A 26,601-nucleotide genomic window follows, 5' to 3' on the forward strand; every position below is an offset into this window, starting at 1 on the left:
TGTGCAAATTTCTAATTTGCACACTTTACTTTACTTTACTTTTTTTTCTAATTATATATTATTTATAATATTAACATATAATCTAGTAATCGTTTCCAATCGATGTCAATCTGATTGTATTTTATCACCACACACCACACACCACACACCGCGTGTGCTTGGGAGAAAATTTAGGTAAAAAAAAGAAAATTCTCGATTTTCGCGATTTGAATGTGAAAATTCTCGGAAATCCAATTCTTGGAATTTTTAATAGTGCCACCTCTTTGCTGATCATGTTCTCCTGATACTTTGCCAGTTTTGCGAATTTCGATTTTGGCGTTTTGAAGAATAAAATTCTCGGAAATCCAATTTTTGGAATTTTTGATAGTGCTCTTTGCTGATCATGTTCTCCTGATACTTTGCCAGTTTCTCGATTCTCGATTTTCGCGATTTGAATTTGGAAATTTTCGGAAATTCTATTCTTGGAATGTTTGATAGTGTTGCGATTTTCGCGATTTCAAGTTTGAAATTCTCGGAAATCCAATCCTTGAAATTTCAAATAGCCTAGCGAAACAGTAACAAGTTAACCGCCGCGCCGGCGTGGCCGCTCTCAGGTTTCATTCTGGTTGCTTTTAAAACAGGGCCGCTCCTGAGACACGCCCCACTATCGAGAAGTAAGTCCCAGTCTACAATAGATGATTTAAGCCCTAAGCTTTAAGAAATTGGCCAATCACGGTCAAGTGTGAGCAGAATGCGCGACTGTGATTAGTCAATTTCTTAAGGCTTAGGGCTTAAATCTCTATTGTAGACTGGGACTAAACTGACCGTCGCTGGAGTGTGCGTGGCAAGGGGACAAAAGTAGGCGTTTGTCTCAAAAATCCAGCGAGAAGTGCAAATAATTCCGAGCACTTGTATAAATAATTAAATAGTTTTTATATGTAATTATTTTATATAAAATAGTATTTTATACTATCTTTTTCTATTATTTTATAAAGATTTATTCAATAAAGTAATCGCGTTTAATACTATAAAAGATGTAAAATATATAGTATATAATTTAAATGTAATATTTGAAGAAATTTAAATAGAATTTAAGTAAATGCAATTTAGCATTTACGCTAAAAAATTCGAATATAAAAATGTATTTTTCTCATATGTACAGAAGACTGTAAAGATGTACCGGCGAAGCAACTTCGCGAGGACATCGAGAATCTTCATAAGGCAGTTGAATCGTTGAATAAGAGCATAGAAACTCAGCGTAAATTGGCTACGAAAAATCTTGCAACATGGAAAGAATACGAAGTAGGCATTCAGAAGATAAAACCTTGGATTGAACAAGCGGAGTCTAAAGCAGCTGCAATGGGCAGCAAACCCACCACTTTGGCCCAAGCCACGCAAATGTTAGAATCAGCAAAGGCCTTTGAAGTTCAATGTCAACAGCATCTTCCGAAGGTTCAGAATTTGTCAACAATTAGCCAGCAGATAACTGGAAGAACAGTGGCACCTGATGAAGTCGATGCTGTACACACACGATGGAACGCAGTTCACGACGTGGCGGTACAAACGACGACCAAGCTGGATAAATTAGTTTCATCATGGAACACTTTCGAATCAGAAGTGAAAGAATTCAATGAGTGGTTACAGAATAGTGAAAGGGAAGCTCTCAAAGAACCTAATCTTCAAACACCGGAAGCCGCAAAATTGGAGAAGGAATTGGCGCAATTGAAGGAATTCAACAAAAGCATATCCGATCATCAGGCTCAATTGATATCGTTGACTCAAGTTTCCGATCATATTAGCCATGGTTTGTCGCTGGACGGTGCCTCCGCATTAAAAGGTCGCGTTGCTGAAATAAAGGCCAGGGTAAGCAAACTTGCGGACACAGTTCGACATCATATCAATCGTGTCTCTGACTCGTTGTTGGCCCGACAAGAATTCCAGATGAAGATCACCGATTTCGAGAACTGGATGACGAGACTAAGATCTAACATCAATGAGATTGGAGACGTGAATGTGGATAATGTCGATACTAATTTACAAACGATGCATGCTTATCTTCAAGAGCATTCGGAAAAACAACCGGCATTTACGGCAATCTACAACGAAATAAAACAACTGTCGTCGCGAGGTTCCGTGTTGGAAGCCGCCGCATTGGACGAGACATATACGTCTTTGGCGAAAAAGTACAAGGCTCTCGAAGACGACCTGAGAGAGAAGAAGAAGGGTCTAGAGAAGTGGATCGAACTTTTGAGCTGGCATAATGACGCTAATGCACAATTGAATCATTGTAAATACGAATCTGACGCTAGAAAACCAACTATCGCTGATCTTGATAGACTTTCTTCGGACCTTCAAGTTGTATATACGAAGATTAACACTTGGAAGGAACATGTCCCACTAATGGATAGCACTCTGGGATTACACATTCGTGACAAGCAAGAGAGACCACTTACCGCGACTTCCTTACTGAATGATCTTGAATCCAAGGCTACGGTGTTGAAGACGGAATTATCTGCTAAACGCGACAAATTGGAGAACCTTGGTGCTAAATGGGATAACTTCCGAAAATTGCAGCAAAAAATTACGGAAGAAATTGTCAACACTCAGACGAGCCTGCAAAACATCACGTATACTGTTGACACTTGCGGCAAACTCGCGCCGGCAATTGAGAAGATAGACGATCTGATCGAGGATCATCAGAGACGAGAACCAGACAAAGAAATCCTTCATCGAGAAGGTGAAAATTTGATGAAAGAGGATCAACGAGCGATAACTAATATTCAGGTAGTGGTCTCTTCGGTGGATAGTAACTGGGAAAAAGTGAATGAACTCTTGCGCGAGCAGAGAAGGAAATATGCTGAAATGGATGCTGATTGGAAGCAGTATCAGGAAGCCAAGGAGAAATTGAACAAATTCATTGATGAAGCGAAAAATCTTTGTCAGTCAGTCAGAGATGTGTCTACTGACATTACTCAGGCAAGTGTGGCTCTGGAAAAGCACAAAAGAGCTTTGGAGATCTTGAAGAAAGGTAAACAGTTTTTGGACAAGATGGATGGCAAGGCGCAACAACTGGCGAAAGAAACGTCGCTAATGCCGAACTTCAAGACTTGTCTGATCGAATCAGACTTGTCTGATATACGAAAGAAATACCACGAGATTAACGCCAAGGTGATTGATCGGACTCAAGCGTACGAAACGCAAGTCATTATCTGGAAGCAGATCGAAGAAGCAAAATATGATCTCACAAAGTGGCTCGGCGACACGAACGATTCGCTCACCGCGGCTTGCGAGCGTTTACTCGACGCTGAGAGTGGACAAGCGCTATTGATTAGATATCGCGAGGAATTGCCAGTGTATCAACAACTTCGTCAAGGGATCGCCACAAAAACCAAACAACTTGTCAAACTGAATGATGACATGGATATCCCGACTTTGAAATCCCTCAATGATTTATTGGATGAACAATTCAAAGTTGTTAAAGAGGCCGCGGATAAGCTCGCGTCGTTTACATCAACTTTCAATGAAAAAGAAAAAGGCATTAGACAAGAGCTGAAGAAATGTAGCGACATAATATCGAAGATTCGCGAAGAGATAATTAAATGTGATGATCTAACCGGCGAGAATGCCAAGATTCTGCATAGAATTAATAAGTGTCAAGAGTTGAAAGCCGAGCTGGAAAAATGCGATTACGCACTTTCGGAAATTGATGAGAAATTGACAGACATGGTGTCAGAGTATCCAACTATATCAAAGTCCAGTTTGCCAAAAGAATTGCAGGCGTTGCAACTACGTAGAGACGGCGTGGTCAGTCATGCCGACAAAGTTAACGCTACATTGGTGGCCTTCTTGACAAAACTTTATCACGAGAAATTTGGCGCTCTGCAGCGTATGGTGGCGACTCATAAGGAAAAAGTAGCCTGGTGCGAACCCGAACAGAGCAGCGATCGTTACAATCTCGAGGTGAAGATGGCCTCGTTGGTCGATGTGGAAAATGGCATTGCCGATTGTGAAGCACGAAAAGTAGACACAGATAATTCGCTGACACTTCTAGGCACTGTCGAGAGTAGCGAGACAATTTCTGCTCTCAGAGACGAACGCGACAAAGTCACCGCTGACTTAGAGTCCCTGAAGGTCAGCTTTCGTAAGATCAAATCCGTGCTGAAGCAAAATATTGCTTTATGGCAACGGTACGAGCTTACATCGGAAAACGTAGTTTCCTGGCTTAAAGAGAATGAAAACAAAATCAGAATGGAGGCAACAATGCTCTTAAATCCGGATGAAATTGACACGAAGATCACCGAGATAATGCAGCTTCAAAAAAAGGTCGAGAATTATGAAAGTGAGATGAAGGAGCTGACCGCACTTGGAGAAGATATTACCAAAGTTAGCCCAGAGTCCCGCGTAGCCCAATACGTCGGACATTTGAACACGCGTTATCATTCAGTGCTTAAATTTCTTGTTCAACATTTAGACAGACTGAGAGAACTTAAACAAATCAGAGCCCAATATACCGCTAATGTAAAGGAGCTGGAATCGTGGTTACTAAATGCGGAACAGAAATTGAAAATTTTCGATGAAATCAGCGGTCCGAAGCCAATGACTTTCTACCAATCTCGATTGAAAGAATTAAAAGCATTTGGGGAGGAACGCGAAACCGGTCAAGCAATTTTGAATCGAACAGCGGAAGCGGGCGAAACACTTTTCGCGAGGATAACACCAGATCACAGAGAATTCATTAGAAGTGAGCTGAGAAATTTGCGTAGTCGCATGGAAGCCTTGGTTGATCATACAAACGCGATCTATAAGAAAATCGAGAGTGACATGATGCATCGGTCCTCGTTCGAAGACAAGTATTCCCAGGTAAAGCAGTGGTTAATTGAGGCACGAAAGAAATTGGGTGACAAGCAGGATCTGCTACCGTCACTTCAAGAGAAAAAGCTTGCCTTGCACTTGTGTAAAACTATCGCACAAGATGTCGGAGTTCACCGAAACATTCTGGAACAACTTCAGGACAAGCTTGGAGCAGTACCGGACGACGAAGCCAGCGAGATGCTCAACAGTGTGATCGAGGCGCACGAGAAACTATCGGAAGATGTGGATAATAGAATCGGTATAATGGAAAAGCACGTTGCCAATCACGAGGCTTACCTCCAGACGTTCGAGAAAATGCGAGATTGGATCAACGCGGTGGTAAACGAGGCGGCGCCTGTCAGCGAGGATCTCTCTATAGATCGAGATGCGGCAAAGTCTAAAATTGCTTTGATCAAAAACGTGTTACAACAAAAGCCTGAAGGCGATAGGATTATAGCCGATTGTAACCAACAATTAAACATCATTTTGGAGCAAACCGCGATAGCTGGCCATCCCGTGTTGCTGGGAGGTTTCGAGCAACAGAAGAAAGTTTGGGAGGATTTCCTTCAACGATGCATCTCAAGCAGGGATAAATTGAATCGTCTATTTGACCAATGGTCCGAGTTCGAAAGAGTAGTCGAACGTCTAGATTCTTGGCTCAAGCAGATCGAAATGCAAGTGAAAGATCAAAGCTTGAAGAGCACCGAGGAAACGAAACGCGTGCACTTACAGAAATTGAAGTCCTTGGAAGAGACTATTATGGCAAAAGGCGTAGAGTTTAATGCCGCTGTTGAGAAAAGTCAAGGTGTAGAAGCAGAATCCGATTTGGTTACCAAAATATCTCGTCAAGCTACCAAGTATCAAGCGATCAGGAATCAGACGAAGGAAGCTGTGGCGAGATACGAGCAATACGTAAAGGAGCATAATTTGTTCAACGAAAAGTACAATCAATTCTTGAATTGGATCAATGAGGTTCAGGACGAGTTGAAGAAACATAGCGAGATTGTTGGCGATCTGGCAGTATTGCAAAGCAGACAGAAGCACATCAGGGATCTTGGTGATGTTCGGACTCGCGAAAACGCTCGTTTCGAATCCGTCATCGATCTCGGCGAGAAACTCTACGTGCACACTTCGCCGGACGGTAGAGAGATAATCAGACAACAGTTGAGAAATCTACGCGGTCTGTGGGATGGATTTTCCGAGGATTTACAGAGCTCGATGCAGAAGCTGGATCAATGTCTGATGCAGTTCGCTGAATTCTCCTTGTCCCAAGAACAATTAACGGCTTGGCTGCGAGATGTCGAACGCGCGATGCATCAGCACACAGAACTGAAATCATCGTTAGAGGAAAAACGCGCGCAACTGCAGAATCACAAAATTATGCATCAGGAAATCATGTCGCATCAGACATTAGTCGAATCGGTTTGCGACAAGGCGCAACAGTTGGTCGATCAAACCAAGGATACTTCTTTGAATGTCTATCTGCAATCCATCAAGCAGCTCTTCCAAAATATCGTTGCTAAATCGCGAGATTTGTTAGAGAATTTAGAGGACTGCTGCGAGAAGCATCATCGCTTCAATCTGCAATGCAAATGCTTCTCCGATTGGTTGAACGGAGAACGAGAAAAACTTGCAGAATGTAATGACATAACGGGCGAACGATCTGAAATATCTCGCAGATTAACGAGCTTGTCAATGTTAAAAGACGGTCAAGCACAGGGAGTGGAACATCTCACGAGATTAAAGGAATTCAGTGAAGTTGTGGCTAATAGCACTGCGCCAAAAGGTCGGGAAGTTATTAATAAGGAAGTCATCACCTTGGAAAATAATTTGCGGCAATTCCTGAGCGAAATCGGTAAACTTAATTCACATGTGATTTCAAAGTTACATAGAAAAATCAAAATCTGTATAAGCTTATTTAATCCGCGATTTCTATCTATCGCATTCATTTCACCGGCAAATTCTGTTTTTCAGAATCTGTACAGGAGCGACAGAAAACAGCTCTGGAGAGATGGCAGAACTTTGAGGATCAGCTGGAAGCTCACACGAAATGGTTTCGTTCTATGGAGGCGGCATTCCGAGACCAACAGCTGCAGCCTACATTGAAAGATAAAGAAGCGCGACTACGCGCATTTAAAGATAAACGCGAGATTATCGTACGGCAGGAGCGGGAGATAGACGAATTCGTAGACAAGTCGCATAATTTACTGCATACGAGTGGTATCGAACGCATCAAGCCACTAATCTCCCAAGTCAGCAACAGGTATGTCGAATTATTTTTAACAAGAAGCTGCTATTCTCATATTTTTCATAGCCTTCCACATGTGCGTATACAGTAAAATAATTTGAATATCAAATATACGTTTTAAAACGTACAATTGTATCACATTCATATTTGATAACTCCAGACAATCAACATTCAATTCCTAAATAAAGAGTTATAGGAGGATAAGAGTAATAATACATCACCCGTAAACTTTAATTAAATATTTAGATATCAACTGCTGCATGTGCTCAGTAAAGAGGTGATAAACCGTAGCCAAAGCATCGTAGATGATCATCGCGCTTACGAAGAGAAATTGAAAGCCATCGATATTTGGCTTACTCCACTCGAGAAAAACTTGGCCATCTTGAAGAGAGACGAGATTGGCGGAGATCTTGAAACAAGAAACTCGCGTTTACAAGTTTTGCTAGCCGAAAAAGAACAGGCGGAACATCGCTTAGCTAGCCTAACATCTCTAGGCGAGAGGATTCTTCCGGACACTTCGGCTCAGGGACGTGAAGTAATTAGGCATGAGTTGCGAAACGCTCGCGAGAGATGGGACCGCTTAGCCGAAGGTATCACCGAGCAACAGAAGAAGCAAGACGCTCAATCTTTACAATGGTCCAGCTATCAAGAAACTCTACAACAAATTCTGACTTGGTTGGACACGATGGAGCGTGCAGTTAAACAAGATTCTTCGATCGTGTGGTCTTCCTTACAGGAAATAAAATCGAAACTACTCAAACTGAAGGTTCTTCTATTTCATTCTTCTTACATTTGTACTACTATTTAAAAATATATAAAAAATAAAAATCATTAATTACCTTATCTGGGAAATTTTATTTCAGACATTACATCAAGAGATTTTGGCTCATAAACGTCTTGTCGAAGGCATTTCCGAAAAAGCTAACGCTTTAGTCCAAGTTACCCAAGTTCCATCGGATGTTCATGAAAAAGTCGTTTCAGTTTCGAAGAGATATGAGAAGCTCGTGGATACATCTCAGAAAGGAATATCCGGCTTGGAGGCATTGCTTGATATTTTCCAGCAGTTCCATGATCTGCAGAAAGCTTATCAAGATTACCAGAAACGTCAATGGGAACGCTTAGCGAATTACAGTGACTACACAGGAAACAAGACTGCTCTTCAGGCGAGATTAGCTAAAATTATAGAGATACAGGATAGTCAAAGCGAAGGTGAAATGAAGCTGAATGTCCTTGGAGAACATGTGGCGCAAAGTGCGCGTACTTTACCACCTCGCTCGCAAGAATCTATGGAAAGAGATTTAGCTAATCTCAGGTAAAGATTTTCAAAGAGAAAATGATCAATAATTAGTCTATTTATAAAAAGAAAGTACTTAGAAATGAAACGAATAATTTCTCTCTCTAGATTCGAAAATAAAAAATTTGCTACAGCCGTGAGCGATGTGGTACGCTGCATCGAAGAAAGAATACAACAGTGGAGTGAATATGAGAATTCGTTAGAACGTTTGCTCGCTTGGCTTACTGATGCCGAAACATCATTAAAGAACTATTGTCTGAAGAATACCCTTGAGGAGAAGCAGGAGCAACTTGAAAAATATCAAGTAGGTTCCAAATTATTACAGCGTTGCGTTACAGAAATGCGGTTTTCTTTTGGCTTTACAAACATGAATTTTGATAAGTGTCCTATTTAACGAATATATCGATTACATAAAGACCGCTTTGTGTTTATCCCGTTATCACAAAATTGTCCTGACTCATGTAAAGTAGTAACATAATTTGAAGTGTGCACATTTAAAGCGTTCAATTATAATTTCAATTAGATGTAGCCGTTTTCTCAACACACACGCACTGACATCTTTCACACACCTAAATGTAACACGAATATAAAGTTTGCAGTATTAATTTGCAGTTGTTGTTTCTTTGTACATCCTATACGATAGATCAGGCAAATATTTTTAGTCGACGAAAAAGAGGAGAAAGCCCTATCTACGCAACTCTTTATCTCCAATCGTAGAGCACAATTATTTCGCGCGCACAATGATTATATATAATAAAATTTCCTAGGAACTACAGAAGGTCTCCGATTCGCGAAACACGGATGTGGCAGAACTGGTTGCACTTGGTGATTACCTCGAACAAGTAAGAGAGTGATATGCGAACTGCAAATATCATTTTGTAACAAGGCAAGATTGTGAGAGAGGCGGATGATTGCAACGGCTTTAGAGGAGTCTCTTCGACACAATTGCTGTTTTTTCATATAATCTTTCAGCTTTTATAGCTTTTGTCAGAGCAGGTGGAGGATGGCAACGCTTCGTCTTGTGATTTTATTAGCGTTAAACGACACGTGTGATTAGTGATATCAGATACAGTGATACATATGTCATTTTATTCAATAAAATCAATATCTTTTGGTCAATATTGGATTTAACTGAAAGAATATGAACAGCTAAATTATTATAAATATCAGTGTTGCACTAAACATTTTGTAATACTAAACAATTACTTTTTATGCATCAGCAAGATGAATTTTTTTGTTAAACTTTTGGCAACCTATCTATTTGCGTTCAGTAAATATTACGCTTTCAGCTTCAAAATTTGTAGTAAGATCTGTTTTTAGCTGCACGAATGGAGAGCTTCTTTGACGCTGACATTTACATCGAGATGAACAAGCAAACCTGATACATCAGGATGGAACATTAAACTATTTTTTTTCATAATTAGTGTTATACTTCTTCGCGTTTAACATTTAAGAAATAATAGCCTAACCATTATTCAAATAGGCTTCTGCACGCAAGAAGAGAGAATTTTCTACTTCATTTTCTCGCATATAAATTGTGCGGAACAGCTCATTAATAAATCTCATTTAAAAACAGTCAAGACATAAAAATAATTTTTTTCAGTCACTGATTGTGAATCTCCGGCAAAATGAGGCTGAATTCGATAAAATGAGCGATGATTCGTCAGAGTTGATGCAGATTAGTGGTGAGACTCGCTTTTCTGTTAGCGTTCAACAAGTCACGTCACGTTTCCAATCAATTCAGGCAACTGCTAAGGTAAGCATTGTATAAAGACGTTTTGAAGATACAATAAAATATAATATTATACTTTTATTTACTATTATACTAATTATATTATTATACTAATTTTATTTATTTAAATTAAAATTTTTTTAGGAACTGATAAAGAAATGCGAACAAGCGGTAGTGGATCATGCCAGCTATTTAGATCGTTATAAACAGTGCTCCGAGTGGCTAGCAAACGTAAGAGTGCGCTATCAGTCCTCGAAGGAGAACGCTAGCGGTACACGTCAGAAACTGATTTCAAATGTGGAAACTCTAAAGGAGCTCTTGGCTCGTCAGTCTTCATCCACTCTCTTGATTAACAGTACCGTCGAGGCTGGGGAACGATTGTATCCCACGACTGGCACGGAGGGCCGAGAGATCATTCGCCAACAATTGCTGGACCTCCAGCAAGCCTTTGAAGAGCTTTACGATGGTATTGCTTTGACCGAACGCGAATTGCAAGCGAAGATCTCGCGGTGGTCCGGCTTTGACGAGTGCAGCGAGGCTTTCGAGAACTGGCTGAGGAATACAGAGGCTCAGCTGAAGCCAGACATCGAACTGAAAACTACACTGGATGAGAAACGTGCTCAGTTGCGGATCTATCGTACCATCTTACATGATGCTCAAGATCAGCAAGATCTCTTACTGGATCTCCGAGATAAGGCGGACAATTTGCCTGACCGTACCGATAAGATCGATCAAACACTGAATAATTTGACAAACAGATACAATGTGCTACTGAAACGCGCGACGAAGTTCGTAGAAAGATACGAAGGTATAGTTAGCGATCACAAGCAATACAGCAAAGCTGTCTTAGATACGCATGAATGGCTGGATGCCACACATAACGCCGTGAGTCTCTGGGGCGACGTCGAGCTGGAGAGAGTGTCCCTGCACACGAATTTGGATCGCTTAACGAATCTATTGCACAGCCTGCCAGAAGATGAGTCGCGAGTGCAGCAAATCAGATCTCTAGGTGAGAAAGTAATACCCGGTACTCTGGAATCAGGACAGGTAAATATCCGCTCGCAGATTGATACCTCGCAGCAAGAATGGGAAGGCTTGATCTCAGCCGTCAAATCCACTATCGAAGCGCTGGAGAACAAGCTTCAGCAATGGAGCGAGTTTGAGACATCGAAGGAGCGATGTCTAGCGTGGATGAGGGACACCGATACAAAGTTACATGCCGTCGATCTCAAGCCAACGTTGGCGGATAAGAAGACTCAGCTCGAGAAATTACGCGCTCTTCAAGGTGAGGTTCGCGCCAAAGAATTGGAGATCGATGCTGTTGCTGAGCGGGCTCAGCAACTCCATAAGACTGTTACTTCCCGCACTTCTTACATGTCGGAGTTGAGTATCAAATATCAACAGATTTCCAGTAAAGTCAAAGACCTTAATAACCGTTGGCATCAGTATGTTGCCACGCATCAAGAATTCGACAATCAACTGGCGGAATGTACCACGTGGCTGGAAGACATAAAAAATAAACTGGCATATTGCTCTGATTTAAGCGCATCTTCGCAGAAAGATTTGGAGCAGAAAATGGACATCGTGCAAGATCTGCTGTTATACAAAGAAGACGGTTTTGCGAGAGTACAGGGTATCGTTGAACTAGCCCAGGCAGTTTTAGCGAATACAGCTCCGGCTGGTCACCAAACGATTAATGAAGCTTTAGCGAAACTTCAGGAACAGTGGAGTGCCTTGGCATCAAAGATGCTGGAAACTAAGACGAATTTAGATGACTCGATAAACAAATGGGCCGGTTTGCTAGAGCAAATACAATCTATTAACAAAACAGTTGAGTACATGCAGACGTCGATTGATGAGATTTCGCAGTTTCAAACAACGATGTCAGAAAAAAGAAATCAGCTGGAACGAATCAAGGCGCTCGAGGAGAAGGTTCGTTGCGAGAACATCGAGGTTGACAGTCTCAAGTGCAAGGTCGCTGAAATGATTGCGAGCGGTCAGCAAGGATTAGCTGCCTCGCAGGCTCAAGACATACTGAACAGATTTGACGAGCTTTTCGAGAAGATCAAATCTTTGCTAGCCGAACGAGAGGAACAATACAAAGATCATCGCCTTTACAAGGAAGCTCACGACGATCTTATTGGCTGGCTCAGCCGGGCTCGCGAGAAGATACCATCTATGAAGCAGAGATCGCTCAGCGATAAGTTAGCGATTGAGAGTGCGGTGGTACCACTCGAGAGTTTGTTGAATAAAAAAGCTCAAGGGGAATTGTTGGTGGAACATTTACAGCATACAGGAAAGGTCGTTTGCGCCAGCACCAGTCTCGTCGGACAAGAAGTTATCAGGAACGAAATACGAGCACTCACGGAAAGCTTTGAAGGATTATTCAAAGGTAAAGTTATTCAAATAATTCACTAACAATAAGAACGTCGATGTTGATAGTTTGAAAAGTAGGAAAATATTTAAATAATTGTAAACGAATAATAATCAGTTTTACTTTGCAGAAAGAAAGATATCAGTAACCTTAAATGTATCAATAAACAAACTCTGATTCTATTGCAGAGATTCAGCAACAGAAGAATCAATTGGAAGCTACCGTGAGCCAATGGCGTGACTATAAGGATGAATACGAGAGACTCAGCGATTGGCTGCAACAGTTTGATATTCTCATCAAAGCACAAAAAAATGCTCTTTTGCCGAATTTGAAAGAGAAGGAGAAGCAAGTGCAGGAAGTAAAGAAATTGCTCGATAATTTAATAAGAGGTCAAGAGCAAATTGATAAATTTAACAAAACGGCCGCCGGTTTGCTTTCGTCTCACTTGGACACTTACGTCAACAATCAGCTGCGGCATTTGAATTCGCGTTATCAGGTGCAAGTGAACCTCGCGAAAGACGTGTTGAACAAGGTCGAGACCAATATGGCTCAACATAAGGAATATGAAAGCAACCTTAAGAAAGCTCGCGACTGGATCGAAAACGCCAAGCAAATTATACGTCAAGGGACAGAAGCTGCTTCGAGTAGCAGTCGCGAAGAACTACAGAGTAGACTCGACAAGATTCAGGAATTGTTGAGAAAACGTGAGGAGGGCCAAAATCTGATACATCTAACCGTGAATTGCGGTGAGAAGGTCATGAGAAACACACGATCAGATGGTCGTGAGGAGATCAACGCTCAGTTGAAAGAAATACAAAACGATTGGGAGCGTCTGGTAAAGAAAATCTCCACCACAAAGGTGCATCTCGAGACGAGTCTGTTGCAGTGGGCGGATTACAGTTCGTCGTACTCGCAGCTACAGCAGTGGATAAACGATCGCGAGGCGAAGCTGCAGCAGGTATGCGAGCAGAAAGTCTCCAAGGCTCGAAAAGGTCTAGTTGGATTGAGTTCTTTAGCGATCGGAGAAAGAAAGGCGAACTTGCGACAAACTAACAGTATTGTACAGGATATCGTGGCGTTCGAGCCCATGATTCAGTCGGTCACCACAAAGGCTGAAGATCTGCAACAGGCGACGCCAGCTACGGAAATCTCAATTAAATACGAGACTTTGAGCAAGCAAGCACAAGAATTGTACGCGAAACAGAAAGAGACTGTTGAACAGCATCAGGCTTTCATTGATAGCGGTAATGAATTCGTTCAATGGATACGAGCAGCTAAAGAGAGACTCAGCAAATGCTCGGAGCCTACGGGAGATAAGGAATCTTTAGCTAGCAAAATCACTCAGCTCAAAGTTTTGCAGAGCGAATTGCCCGAGGGTCAGAAGAAGTTGGAGAGAGCTCTGGAACAAGGCAATGCCGCTTGTCAGATCGCGGATGCTGAAGACAAAGAAATAATTGAGGAGGAAGTGGCGTTATTGCAAGAAGAATACGACAACTATGTGTAAGTAGAATAACTAAACTTCATTTTTTTTAATTAAAAACTTTTCTTTAGAGAAGTATAATGCTAGATTAAACTCTATACTTTTGTATTTTTGCAATATCTGTACACATGGCATATTTTATACATGTATTACGGTTTATATAACAGAGACTCGCTGAATAACACGAAGAGTTTGCTCGAGGTCGGCATAGTAAAGTGGACTGAATACGAGGATCAGTTCTCCGAAGCTACAGAATGGCTTACGCAAACTGAACAGTTGGTTCAAACGTTTAACAAATTGCAAGATGGTCTGGAAGAAAAGAAAAACGTTCTCGAGCAATTTCAGATTCACTTGCAAACTTTGTTCGACTGGCAAAAGGAGTTAGATCGTTTAAATATGAAAGCTCAGATGTTGTTGGAAACGTGCGCTGACACGAGAATTTCTAATGCAATAACGCAACTCACTACCAAGTACAACGCACTGCTATCTCTGGCTAAAGAAATAATGCGGCGATTGGAATTGCATTATCAGGTACTTACATTTTATTATTGTCCAATTGTTATATATACAAATTGATTAACTACAATTTTCATTAGTCAAAAAATTTTGTAATTTCGATTTTAACCACATAGTCTTTTACCATGCAACACGAATATAACATGGCATATAGATACACATTTCATATAAATATATAGTAATGTACATGATAATTTTTACTAAAATGTTAATTAGGAACATCAACAACATAATACCTTGTATCAAGAGTGTCAAGATTGGATTGAGCGTACGCGAGATAAGTTGAGCGAATGTAAAGACATTCCAAGTACATTGACTGAGGTTAACAATAAGTTACACACGTGTAAAGCTATTCGGCAGACGTTGGAGCAAGGTCAGAACAAATTGCGATACGCCCTAGAATTGAAAGAAAAAGTTATTATGAACACAGAACAGAACGGTGCGGCAAAGATTCAAGAAGATACTGAGAACTTGAAAAGCGAATTTGATAAGCTGTTGGTCGATGTTGAAGATGTGAGACAAAAATTGTCAGTGAGAGCAAGCATGTTGGAGGAGCTCAACAAGATTCACCGACTTATTTCGGATTGGTTGGAAGAAGTGGAAGGCAAGGTTCAATCAGGAGACGTTTGCCGAAATGATCTCAGCGAGAAACGTGCTTTGTTAGAAAAATATAAGATTCTCCAAAGAGACATTCACGGTCATGGCGAAACGGTGGATCGTTTGAAAGCTCGTCTCGCTGAAAACCCCAGCGTATCGAAAAATCCTTACGAATCGACCATCAACAAATATGACAGCCTGAAGAAGTTAATTTCCGAAAAGATTCATGTAAGTGGAGCTTCTTTTTCAATTGCCAACAGGAATATAAAAGCAAAATATGTGGTATAACTGGAAGAGGAATGATGTTAATCGTTCAAGACTTGAAATTATAAATTTTTTGTGAAAACGAGGCCTTGTTAACAAGAATTTACGCTATTACTTTGACTTATTTTAAGTAGTAAAACTTCCTTCTCGATTGTATCACGTATTTCGGTTCATCTTGTTATAATATCGTAATATAATATTCTCTAATATCATTACTTCGTTATTTTAGAACTTGGAAGATCAAGTTAAAGATCACGAAAGATTCCAACAAGCTCTAAATGAGGCAGGTGACTGGGTACGTCGTACAAAAGGTGAACTTCAACAGTACAGTGATACTCACGGTGAAAAGGAGCGGATCATCGAACGAGAGAATAAAGTCAATCAAATCATTTTATCCTTGCCGAAAGGCGACACGTTGATTTCAAAGGTGATCGAACTGAGCGACGTTGTGATCTCTAAGACCGGACCTGAGGGTCAAGACTCTATTAAGCAAGACATGAGACAAGTACAGGCTGATTGGAAATCTTTGCAAGCACAATGTCAGGAATCGCAACAAACTCTTGCCAATTGTATTTCAAGTTGGTCGCAGTTTACGAATACGTTAGACGGCATGAAGCGGTGGATAGATCACTTTCAAAAGAAAATCGCAGACGAACAAGCTAAGGACAACAAAACTCCAGAGGATTTAGAGCGTTGTAAACGTTTGGTGGAGGAAGCAGTGAAGCAAAAACCAGTCTTGGAAGACTTGAATGACAAATGTGAAGCTTTGTTGGAGATTAGCGCTTGCAGTTGGGCGCGAGATAAAACGGTACAGTTGCAATCAGCGTACACATCACTTTTGACAGATGCACAAGGGCTTGTTTCAAGAGTCGAGAAAAACTTAGCCGATCACACCGAATTCTTGAAAGCTAAGAAAGAGATGGAGGATTGGTTACGCACAGCTCAGGGCTCAGTGGAAGATTGTATCGGTGTGGGAGACACAGCTTGGGCAAAAGATAAATTAGAAACCTTGAGGGTGAGTTTTATCGGGAAAAATAATATAGTATATCTTAGAGATGCTTGACTAACAATAAATCATTATTGCACTAATAAAATATATATTATACAAATGTAAATTCACTAGTGTATAATTTTTTTGTCACATTGTAGAATATGTACATTAATAAAGACATTAAAACAAGCTATCAAATAAATATTATTTGCTAGAGTTATTGATTAAATAGCGAGCAAAATTTAAGCAAATATAACTGCATAGATATTTAATAACGATAAAATTATTTTACTAATAGCTGGTCGCGACACGTATGACGGAAGGTCAACATCTACTGTCAACATTGCAGAACGCCTTTGCAAAGGCAATTAATATGGCTCTTCCAGAGCAACAGGATCAGTTACGATCGGATATGGCCAATCTACGTTCGACTTGGGAACAATTAAGTATAGATCTCAATACAGTTCAAGCCAAAGTAAAATCGGTTCTGAGTCGATGGGAGGATCACGCAGAAGCGCATAATAAATTTGCAAGATGGTTAGAAGAGAACGAGGGCGTTGTTAAAGGCTCCTCAGATACAAAGGGCGAGTTCGGCGAAATGAAGACAATGCTCGAACGGTACAAACATATTCAAGAGGAGATTCGCGATAAAAAGTCCGACTTGGATCATTTGACGACGGAGGCAACGGAACTGTCAGCATGGGCGAAAAGCAACGGAACGCTAAACGAAACGAAACGACTGTTAGATCGATGGAAGGCATTGGCTGAACTCGTCAGCGAGAGAAAAAAGCTGATGGAGAACGAGATACAGGAATACAACGCGTATCACGCTGCTCTGCAAGAAACAGAAAAGTGGCTGTTGCAAATTTCATTCCAACTAATGGCGCACAATTCTCTCTATATCACTAACAAAGAACAAACGATCGAGCAAATCAAACAGCATGAAACATTGCTAGCTGAAATCCAGAAGTATCAAGAAGTACTAGACGAATTAAAGTCGAAGGGTCATGGCCAGATAGATCGATATGTCGGTGCGAATCCTACTATTAGATCAACTATAGAGACACAGTTGCAGAACGTTCAGGATAGTTACAATTCGCTATTGAATACCGCTCTGCAAATCAAGAACAGATTGGCAGAATCTTTGGCCAAGTTCCAAGAATACGAAAACACCCTAGAGAGCATTATGAAGAATCTAGACATGTACGAGACGGAAATGATTCAAGGATTGGAGGCTCCAGTGGATAACTTAACTTCTGCCGAGCAGGGCCTCGAGTGTGCTCGCACTCTGCACAACAAGCTGCAAGCTGAAAAAGCTCGATTGGCATTAGCAGTAGAAGCCTGCGAAGCTGCGGCGGCATGCGTCTCTAGACCTGGCAGTCCTCTCGATGCTCCACCCATTCAAGTTCCTGTGAGAGAGGTCGAAGTCAGAACACGACTCGATGATCTTATCGACCAGGTATGTATTTGATTTTACTTATCAATTAGTTAAATAAAATTAATAACTGTAATTCTGTAAATTGATTAATGTAAAATCCAACGTAAAAAATATAAATATAAATGGTTTGTCTAACATTGACTAATTGGGTTTCCGTACTAAAAATTATTTTTATTACGTTAAATCTATTATGTTATAAATTTTGTAACTTGTTACATGCTTTCAAAGCAAATTAAATAATATTATGTTTCTTCAATGCTATCAGATACAAACACATTTGGCGAACGTAGTGAAAACAGTGGGTGAACTCGAGGAGCAACTGCGACAAAAGAACTCGCTCCGTGCTTGGATTAATCAGCAACGGGCCCTCTGCGCTGAATGGAAGTCACGACCTGCGAAACTGCGAGCAGAAGCTGCCCAGGCCGAGTTGCAGGCGATGAATGAATTACTCACCAACGTTGGCGAGCGTCGCACTCGTGCATTGACAGAGCTGTCGCTTCATGAAGACGACCATGACATTGAGGAAGGATTGAACAAGCTGGAAGCCGAACTGACTGACGCAATTGCTGGGAAACAAGCGGCACAGGATCTTATCCAGAAGTACAGATCACAAGTACAGGATACTCAAACGTGGCTGGATGGCCTGTCGAAAAAAGTCGACATGATTGAGAAGGGTAGTGGACTGACTATCGGTCAGAAAATTTCAAATCTTAAAGACATCACGAGCGAGTTCGAGTCTCAGGGGACGGAGAAATTGGCAGAAGTAAAAAAACTGGGCGACCAAGTAATGGACTCGGTTAGCAATCTGGACTCTCAGCAGATAGAAGAGCAAATCAAGTCAGTGGAGAGACGATACGCGGACATTGGTAAGAAGTTACAAAGGAAAGCCCAGGTCTTGGAGATGACGGCACAGGGCATCGAAGCAACCAGGCGAGAGATTGAAGAGAATCGTGAGTGGATTGAGCAGAAGAAACAACAGATAAAGATGCCTGAGTTACTTGGCTTCGAAAGCAAACAAGCGGAAGAAAGGCTGCTCACTCTCAAGGTAATTCTTTAGCTTATCTATTACTTTTCCTTTAAGGAATGTTATATATAATATATATTACTCTTTAAATATAATATTACATTTGTACAGGCTATGCTGAAAGAGGCGGATGGAAAGCAATTGATTATAGATACGCTAGAAAAGAGAGTTGGTAATATGCAGAACGAACTAGAAACCAGCGAGCAGCAGCAATTAGAAGCCGACACGAGGTCTTTGCGCGGCGAGCAGGTTGAGTTATGTGCTACTTTGAGGGAAGAAATATCCGTTGCAAGTACGGCTGCTGATGCACGTCGCAAATTAGAGGCTGATATTGAAAAAGCACGAAATTGGATAAAGTCTAAAGGCAACGACTTGAAAAAACTCAGTGGATATTTGCCTCTGAAAGCTTCGAGGGTTGAGCAAGATATTGTGCAACACAGTGGATTGGAAGCTGACATCGATTCCTTTAACGAAAGCAATCTTAAAGATATTCTTAAACAAGGACACAACTTGTTGAAGGATTGTAATGCGGATAGTCGCGTCAAACTCCAGGGTCTCTTAGACGATCTAAGTAAGGATTACGAAGAGTTGAAGAAGGAAGCAAGAGAAAAACAAGCCTCGTTGGCAGATCTTCTTCAGGGGCGCAAGGCTTTTGAAAATGAATTGGATAAGTGTCAACGGTGGATTAAGGAAGCTGAAGTAGCAACCTCTTCCGAGTTGCGACCTTCCAGTCTTGATATTCTTCGAGAACAACTTGCTAAGGTATGTGTATATCCCTGATAAATAAAGAGTTATCTCTAAATTCGCTTCAGAAATTATATTTAAAAGGACATGGCATGTATAAGATTTTGATGCATCTTATATATTTTTTTGCAATATGTATTTGAAGAATCTAAACATTTCTTTCTTTTCACAGTACGATCGATTGAAGAAAGAAGCGCAAGAGTATGGTGATGACATAGAGAAGATAAACCAACAAGGGAAATCAATTTTACCAACTGTGAGTGACGCTGATAAGCAGGAGTTAAGCGAAAAATTGAAAAATATGAAAGAAGCTCACGGACGAGTAGCCGGTGTCATAAATGAGAGAGCACTCGCGCTCCAGAAGAGTATAGACGAAGCTGAAGAAGCTGCCGCGCGAGTGGCGGAGGCAATTCAGTTCATGACAGACATTCAGAAAGAGCTTCACGATCTCAACAAGCCGATCGGTGCTCGCGTGGAAGACGTGGAAGGAATGTTGGCTGCTTACGAAAAAATTTTGGATGACCTTAAAGCAAAGAAAGCTAAATTATCCGATCTTCAATCCGCTAATGTGGGAGATCTGCATGGTGTATTAGCCCAACAGGACGACCTAATAAGAGCTCTCGAAGCGCAAATAGCGAAGCTTCGTCAGCTGCTGCTATTACGACAACAATTTATCGCCTTAATCGCAGAGATTACTACTTTCATTGCAAAGTACACTGAAATTGTTCGGGATATCGAGAAATCTGGACAAACAACGGAAGACAAAATTAAAAGGTACTACAATTACCGATATATATTAAAATTTAATTAAAATTTTGACTTTAGAATTATTTATAACAATAGGCACCTAATTAATTCAACTTGTCAAAAATTTAACAGGTACGACGACGCTATATTAAAAATTCAGGAATGTGAAGCTACTCTCGCTAGTGCGACGGACAAAGGACAGCAAATAGCGGCCGAAGGTTCGGTCGTGGATAGAAACAACGTGACGGAGCAGTTGCAATCATTAAAGCAACAATTACAGGCCCTTCGAAGAGCAGTGGAGACGCAAAGAGAGCAGCACGAACTGGCAGCAGCTGAGCACAGAAGACTCGCTGACGAATTGGCGGACATTCTTGATTGGCTTGAGAGCAAGGAGAAGGAAGTTAAATCCAGACCGTTACTCGAGAGGGATCCGACGAGCGTCGAGGCTGAATTGAAAAAACATCATGCTCTTTGTGCCGACGTAAACGAATATCTAGATAGAATCAGAAATCTGAAAGAATCACTGCGACATGAAGAAGGAATGCCTGGATCTTTAAAAGAGATGCTAAGCGAGGCAGTCTCCTTGTTGACATCTTTACCGCGAGAGATGGAAGAACGTGGAAATTATTTCGAGAGTAATATGCAAATGAGACTGGATTATGCAGCTCTCACAGACAAGCTTCACAGTTGGGCTCGTGAAGCTGAGATTCGACTCGAAAGCAACAAAGAGGGCCTAGATTTTGAAAATATTCTTAGCGATTTGGAGGAGCACAAGGTGAGAAATTCTCCTTATTGTTCCTTCAACTAGGTTGAATCACTTAAATTAAGGAATTAGAGACCAAGTTTCAATTATGTGTCAAGTTAATAATTTCGTGAATAAATAAGTTTAAGTGTTAATTTTTGTTTTTAGATATATTTCAGCACTGAATCTTCGATACGCGAACTCGTGTCACAGCAGATTCAACAGGTGGCAGATAAAATCTGGCCGTCTTTAGATAGTTACGAGCAGGAGGAGCTAAGCGGCCAACAACAGCAACATACTCAGTTGTTAAAGAACACCCTCAATACGGCTAAGTCGCAACGTTCACGTCTGGAACAGGGTGCAGAGATGTGGAGAGAATATACACAGAGCCTGGAACGTGTTCGCGCCGTCATCAGCAGAACTAAATTTACGGATGAACCGGTCACTACGTTAGCTGGATTACAATTCAATATTCAGAAAATCACACATGCTCTCAACGACATCCAGGTGTGTGTTAAAAAGCACTACCGATATAAATAATGTATTCTTCCATTTGATGAATAATAATACATCTTTTACACTACACGAAATTAAATTATTCAACTTATATAAATTCATATTCATGATGTTTGCAATCAGACATTTCTTATGTATAAAATAAGGAAAGATATTTAAAAAGTTATAACAAATTCTTCTTCACACATACACACCTGCATTTTTATATTTAATATATTGCTTTATGTATGACATATCGTGTCAAAATATGACGTATCATTCAAAACTGATTAATTAGGTTTTCAATTATAATTTTCATAGAATCAACAATTTGAGTTGGATCTTCTAAACGAACGTGGACGAGAGGTCCTCCGACTTGCAGATGCTAATAACAAGAAAACGATAGAATCGCAGCTTTCTGAGATCAATTCGGAATGGCGCGAATTAGTTTCGGGACTCGAAGGACGTAGGGATACCCTCGAGGCATTAACGCGACACTGGGAAGACTTAGAAGCGCAATGGACTCTTATTGAAACGCGAGTGACTGCGACTGAAGAGAAAAACAAGCTCATCGACACAGTGGTGCGGTCGAAACAACATTTGCAGGATACCGCCAAAGCATTAGAAGTAAGTAACGATTTTTCAAATACGGATAAAATTTTAATTTTTCTACTGGAGAAAAATTAATCGCAAACAAGAATAAACATACGATTATCATCCGGATTAGTCTCAGAATAATCCAGCATGTACATTATATTCCACGAACTTAAATCAATTATATAAAAATAGGTAAAAATATTGAAAATGGGTTAAGCATGTCCTGCAGTTATCAACATATACACATATATAAAACTTTGTATAATAATAGAAAATATGTCACGCGAGGCATACCTTTTGATCCTTTAAACGGCTAGGCAGTGTCGTATTTTATGTGGATACACATTCTTATCGATTTACCAAGGGTGCAGATATACAATTAGTTCTGTCTTTCTCTCTTCCTGGTGCACCCTCTTTATAAATGCCAAACGTGTCAGACTTGCACAGCCAGGCACCACAGGTGCTCGGCCCTCCAAAGCTAACTACCTTAGTCGCTCACGAATTATCAAACCGCGATGAACGCTCGTGGAGAACGTTTATGTGAATTATCAGTGATTTTTTCACTTTACTAAAATATGCCTCGACATTTTCACTAGTAGATACTTTAATTTGAAACTTAATATGTTAAGGAATTAAGATATTAAACATTTTTTTCAACATAATGAGATCTAATGGAAGATAGTTTACACGCTTTCTGATCTTGTTGTGATACAGGAACTCGTAACAGAAGCTGAAAAGCTTAAACCCGTAACGGAAGAAGTAAAGAGCTTGGCAGGACCTGTGCTCGCGTATCTCTCAGCGTTTACAGAAGCACCGGCTCGAAGTCTCGAGGAACGCCTCGAAAAATTACAGAAATCCGTCGAATCGTGAGTCACAGTGCATTATTTTGTTTTTATATCTGCTCAAACACATGGATCAGCACCTTCCCACGTGATTGCTGGCCAAGTAAATTTAATTCAATATTCCCTTACGTTAACATAGATAGGCGACGGACATTTTTATAAATTTCCGATAGATTAATGACACAAAAATAGTAAGATATATGACTTTAATAATTTATTCTAGCAAGAATATAGTAAGTTCGTATTTCGCGTTGCATTCTAGATTCACAAAAATCTCCTTTTGAATTTTAATTTCGAGAATACATTGTAATATCAGAATTAAAGTAGATGCACTTTCAATGTTAATCAATACTGACAGTGAGAACAAAACTGATCATGTATGTAATCATAAAAGTTTAAATTTTAGTTTAAAAAATTATTTATTACATTTATCTTGCCGTAATATGTTACTTCGTATAAAATTGTAACAGTTCGCGATCTTTGGGCTGGCACTAAAGGTGCTATTAAGATCCTTCTGCGAGCAGATTTGCATGTGCATGTATAAATGTGCATTTGACGCTTTTGCTTATATGTTCCCTTTTTCCTACGATATATACATTTTCTATTTTAGAAGTTCTACGTTCCATCGTTATATTTGTACTGATGTTATCAGTATTTCTAGTATTCCTTTCAGGTGATCATATCGTTTTAATTCCGTATTAGCCCATTGGTTAAAAATAATATAATTAATGCAAGAGTTATTATACAATCGGTTTCTTCAATCTTGACGTCACACATTTAAGGGAAGATTGTGAGAGAATCTGAAAGTTTATATTTCTCAAGAAACAAAACTACAGACACGGCGCGAATGTGCTGCAATTTTGATAAAAGCTTTCAAGAATGTTAACCTATGATGTCGCGTCTAGACCGTCATCTAGATCATTGCCAAAACTCTACGCGAGCAATCGACCTTTCAGTCACAAAGTCAGTTGGTCAATGAGCGAGGAAACTAAAGCCCTTGTAAACCAATAGTGCGATAATTTCAAAGGACTATCCAAAGTTATAATACATTAATGATTATATTAATGATTAATAACGAAGATTATTTTAACACGACCTGTTAAAATAATGAATAAGAAACAAGTGAAAACTGTGAGAAGTAATTTGGCGAAAGTTATTAAGGTAGATTGAAATTTCCATATTATTTATAATTGGGAGTGTCGATTATTATAATCGACGCTATTTTATAGTAATCGTGATAAAATTGTCTGATACATTTCCGGCGCATCGTTATTCGCCACGCTTGTGCTATTCTATTTATTTCAATTGCATAATATTGCGTAAAAATTACTAATCAAATACGTAATGACAGATACGACGCAATGTGAATGCTGATCCAAATTCGTCGTAATTCAACTAGCGTCACAAAGCGGAGTATAAATAGAGTACAGAAATATAAATATCTTGCAGACATTCTCACTTATTAAGTATGCAATTATCTATAACATATCCTAGATTTAATTGAGCTATCTTCCCTTTATAATTTCATCAGCTAAGAAGAGTCAATTTTACTCTAACGAAAATATTAAAAAAGATAAACGAAACGATGTCGTTACATCATTCTAATCTTTAAACATCTGTTATTGACTCTTTTGAATGAGTTACAAATCTTTTAATTGTAGATAAAGTATACTTGAAATTCAACGAGGAATTAGATGTTGTTATCCGTTTATCTCCCTAGTAGCACAGTGCATTGACCAAACATTGGTTAAACATTGGTCGAATATTTAATTGTATTGTGCTACTAGGGATGAAACCTAATAACTGAAAACCTAATGTCCTTCTTTTTATCGTTCGTAGCTTAATGAAAATCGTTGATTTTTCACGATACTTTTTATTAAGAAAATACCGACGCAAGATAATAATTAAATTCAACACGTTACGATTGCGCGACTTTTGCAAGTTGAAATCACACGGACTATCGGTTGATATTTAGCCACGATCGCCGATATTTATCGATCCATCGTCGCTTCATTACGCTCTGCGCTACGTCATCACCAAATCTGTCATATGACGTAATACGGACTGTATAACACCGTATTAACACTCGATATAAGACAGTTTGAGGAAGGTCGATATGCGTTCCCAGGAGAAAAAACATGCTCGTGGCCCCTACCTACATTTTTTTGTCGCTAGTGGCATTTCATCGCGCGTCAGTTCATCCAGTCATCATCGCACCGGCATTGGCGACGTGTCGCGCGCAATGCCAAGTATTGTACTTCACATTATATCTCTCCGTCGGCGACGTGCATTATCGACGCTGATCACGCGTCTAACTGCTCGCGCTTAAATACTCGCGGATAACGCCGACGCGCGACGTCTTGACGTTTTGCCAAGTAGCGAATTGTCATCGAGCATGACGCCTCGTCTCGACGTATTTACATCCGATTCCACGTTTGTTGTGTTGTCAGTGCGGGAGTGGCGTAATTATCATTTACGCACTGAATGTAACACGCGAATGAGAAACTTTGGATACTGACACTTGGATAGAGATGAGCTTACGTTTCGGGAGACACGGCTCTTCCGACGTACGGTACGCGGGATTTCTTCTTTTTTTTCCCCCCGTTCCTTCAATACCAATGGAGATTAGAAGTAAATTACGTTAGTCCAATGGGGAGATATTCGCAAATTACTTAAACATGCGAAACCTCGTTTCTCGCATGGCGCAAACGTCGTCGTTTCGCATGCGCGCAAAGTGAGGCAAACTATTGTATGTACATTAGCACGATATCGACATATACATCTCGCATGTAAAATCAGAGATAAGTTCTTATCGAGAAAGGTTTATAATTACAAATGAGAACACTAAAACCTGTGTACTCAGCGTATGCTATTGAGGAAATCTATGAGAAAATTCATTTCGCAAAGTTCTCTAATGCGTGTCCTGTAAAATATTGGGTAAATATGCAGAAAAGGTCACACCTCACCGATTTCCTCGCCACTTAGATATGTTGTAGGGGAGAGTTTTCTGAGTAATTCCCCGCAAGAATCAAGTGGGGGACGGCATTGGTTTAGGAGATATAACAATTAATTGAAAACTAAAAATTTTAATACTTTCTCTTAGTAATTTTTATTAAAATGCCTGTGTAGCTACCTTTAAAATCATAAACAAACTACCATTTTCATTTACAAGGTCACACCTGCCCCCTCCCGCAACGGTCGGTACGGATTGAACACACACACACACGCGCGCGCGCGCGCGCACGCTTAATTCTTCTCGCGGCGCAGACTGACCGAGCAAGCGAGATCCACTCTACACCTCAGACATGGTTTGGGTATGGTTAATATTTTAACGAAGTGAAGCCCCCCCGAAGGGGGGGGGGGCGGAACATACTGTCTCCACGCATGTACTTCCACCATTGTACTGTTCCACATGGGTTTGCAACTTTCCACGTAAAGCGAGATCCACTCCACACCTCTGACATAGGGTGGGTAGGGTTATGTTTAACGAAGTGGAGCCCCCCCGAAGGGGGGGGCGGAACATACTGTCTCCGCGCATACATTTTTCTACCCACATATAAGTCACTCCCCTCCACCAAATGTAGATAGAAAAATGTATGCGTGAAGACAGTGTGTTCCTGACTATTCCACATAGGTTTGCAACTTT

The 26,601-nt window shown here is 40.4% G+C and overlaps 1 protein-coding gene across 6 annotated transcripts in view; it reads left to right on the forward strand.

The window, feature by feature from the left end:
• LOC105560327 (nesprin-1) overlaps nt 1-26,601 on the forward strand; it is a 106,821-nt gene that overhangs the window by 27,907 nt on the left and 52,313 nt on the right. For 4 of the 6 annotated variants that reach the window (XM_012009355.1, XM_012009356.1, XM_012009352.1 and 1 more), the window contains 20 exons: nt 1,142-6,685; nt 6,805-7,093; nt 7,325-7,844; nt 7,942-8,390; nt 8,481-8,676; nt 9,140-9,214; nt 9,976-10,128; nt 10,249-12,496; nt 12,667-13,978; nt 14,126-14,489; nt 14,691-15,299; nt 15,565-16,350; nt 16,625-17,785; nt 18,030-18,809; nt 18,900-19,550; nt 19,705-20,306; nt 20,412-21,054; nt 21,190-21,528; nt 21,838-22,143; nt 22,828-22,979. In XM_012009355.1, coding sequence (XP_011864745.1) covers nt 1,142-6,685; nt 6,805-7,093; nt 7,325-7,844; nt 7,942-8,390; nt 8,481-8,676; nt 9,140-9,214; nt 9,976-10,128; nt 10,249-12,496; nt 12,667-13,978; nt 14,126-14,489; nt 14,691-15,299; nt 15,565-16,350; nt 16,625-17,785; nt 18,030-18,809; nt 18,900-19,550; nt 19,705-20,306; nt 20,412-21,054; nt 21,190-21,528; nt 21,838-22,143; nt 22,828-22,979 — 17,179 coding nt within the window. The remainder of the gene's footprint in view (nt 1-1,141; nt 6,686-6,804; nt 7,094-7,324; nt 7,845-7,941; nt 8,391-8,480; nt 8,677-9,139; nt 9,215-9,975; nt 10,129-10,248; nt 12,497-12,666; nt 13,979-14,125; nt 14,490-14,690; nt 15,300-15,564; nt 16,351-16,624; nt 17,786-18,029; nt 18,810-18,899; nt 19,551-19,704; nt 20,307-20,411; nt 21,055-21,189; nt 21,529-21,837; nt 22,144-22,827; nt 22,980-26,601) is intronic. The other 2 variants (XM_012009357.1, XM_012009354.1) reach the window with 1 other exon arrangement.

Source organism: Vollenhovia emeryi, unplaced genomic scaffold, assembly GCF_000949405.1.
Source record: "Vollenhovia emeryi isolate VEMERY1.0 unplaced genomic scaffold, V.emery_V1.0 DF939233.1, whole genome shotgun sequence".
NCBI lineage: Eukaryota > Metazoa > Arthropoda > Insecta > Hymenoptera > Formicidae > Vollenhovia > Vollenhovia emeryi.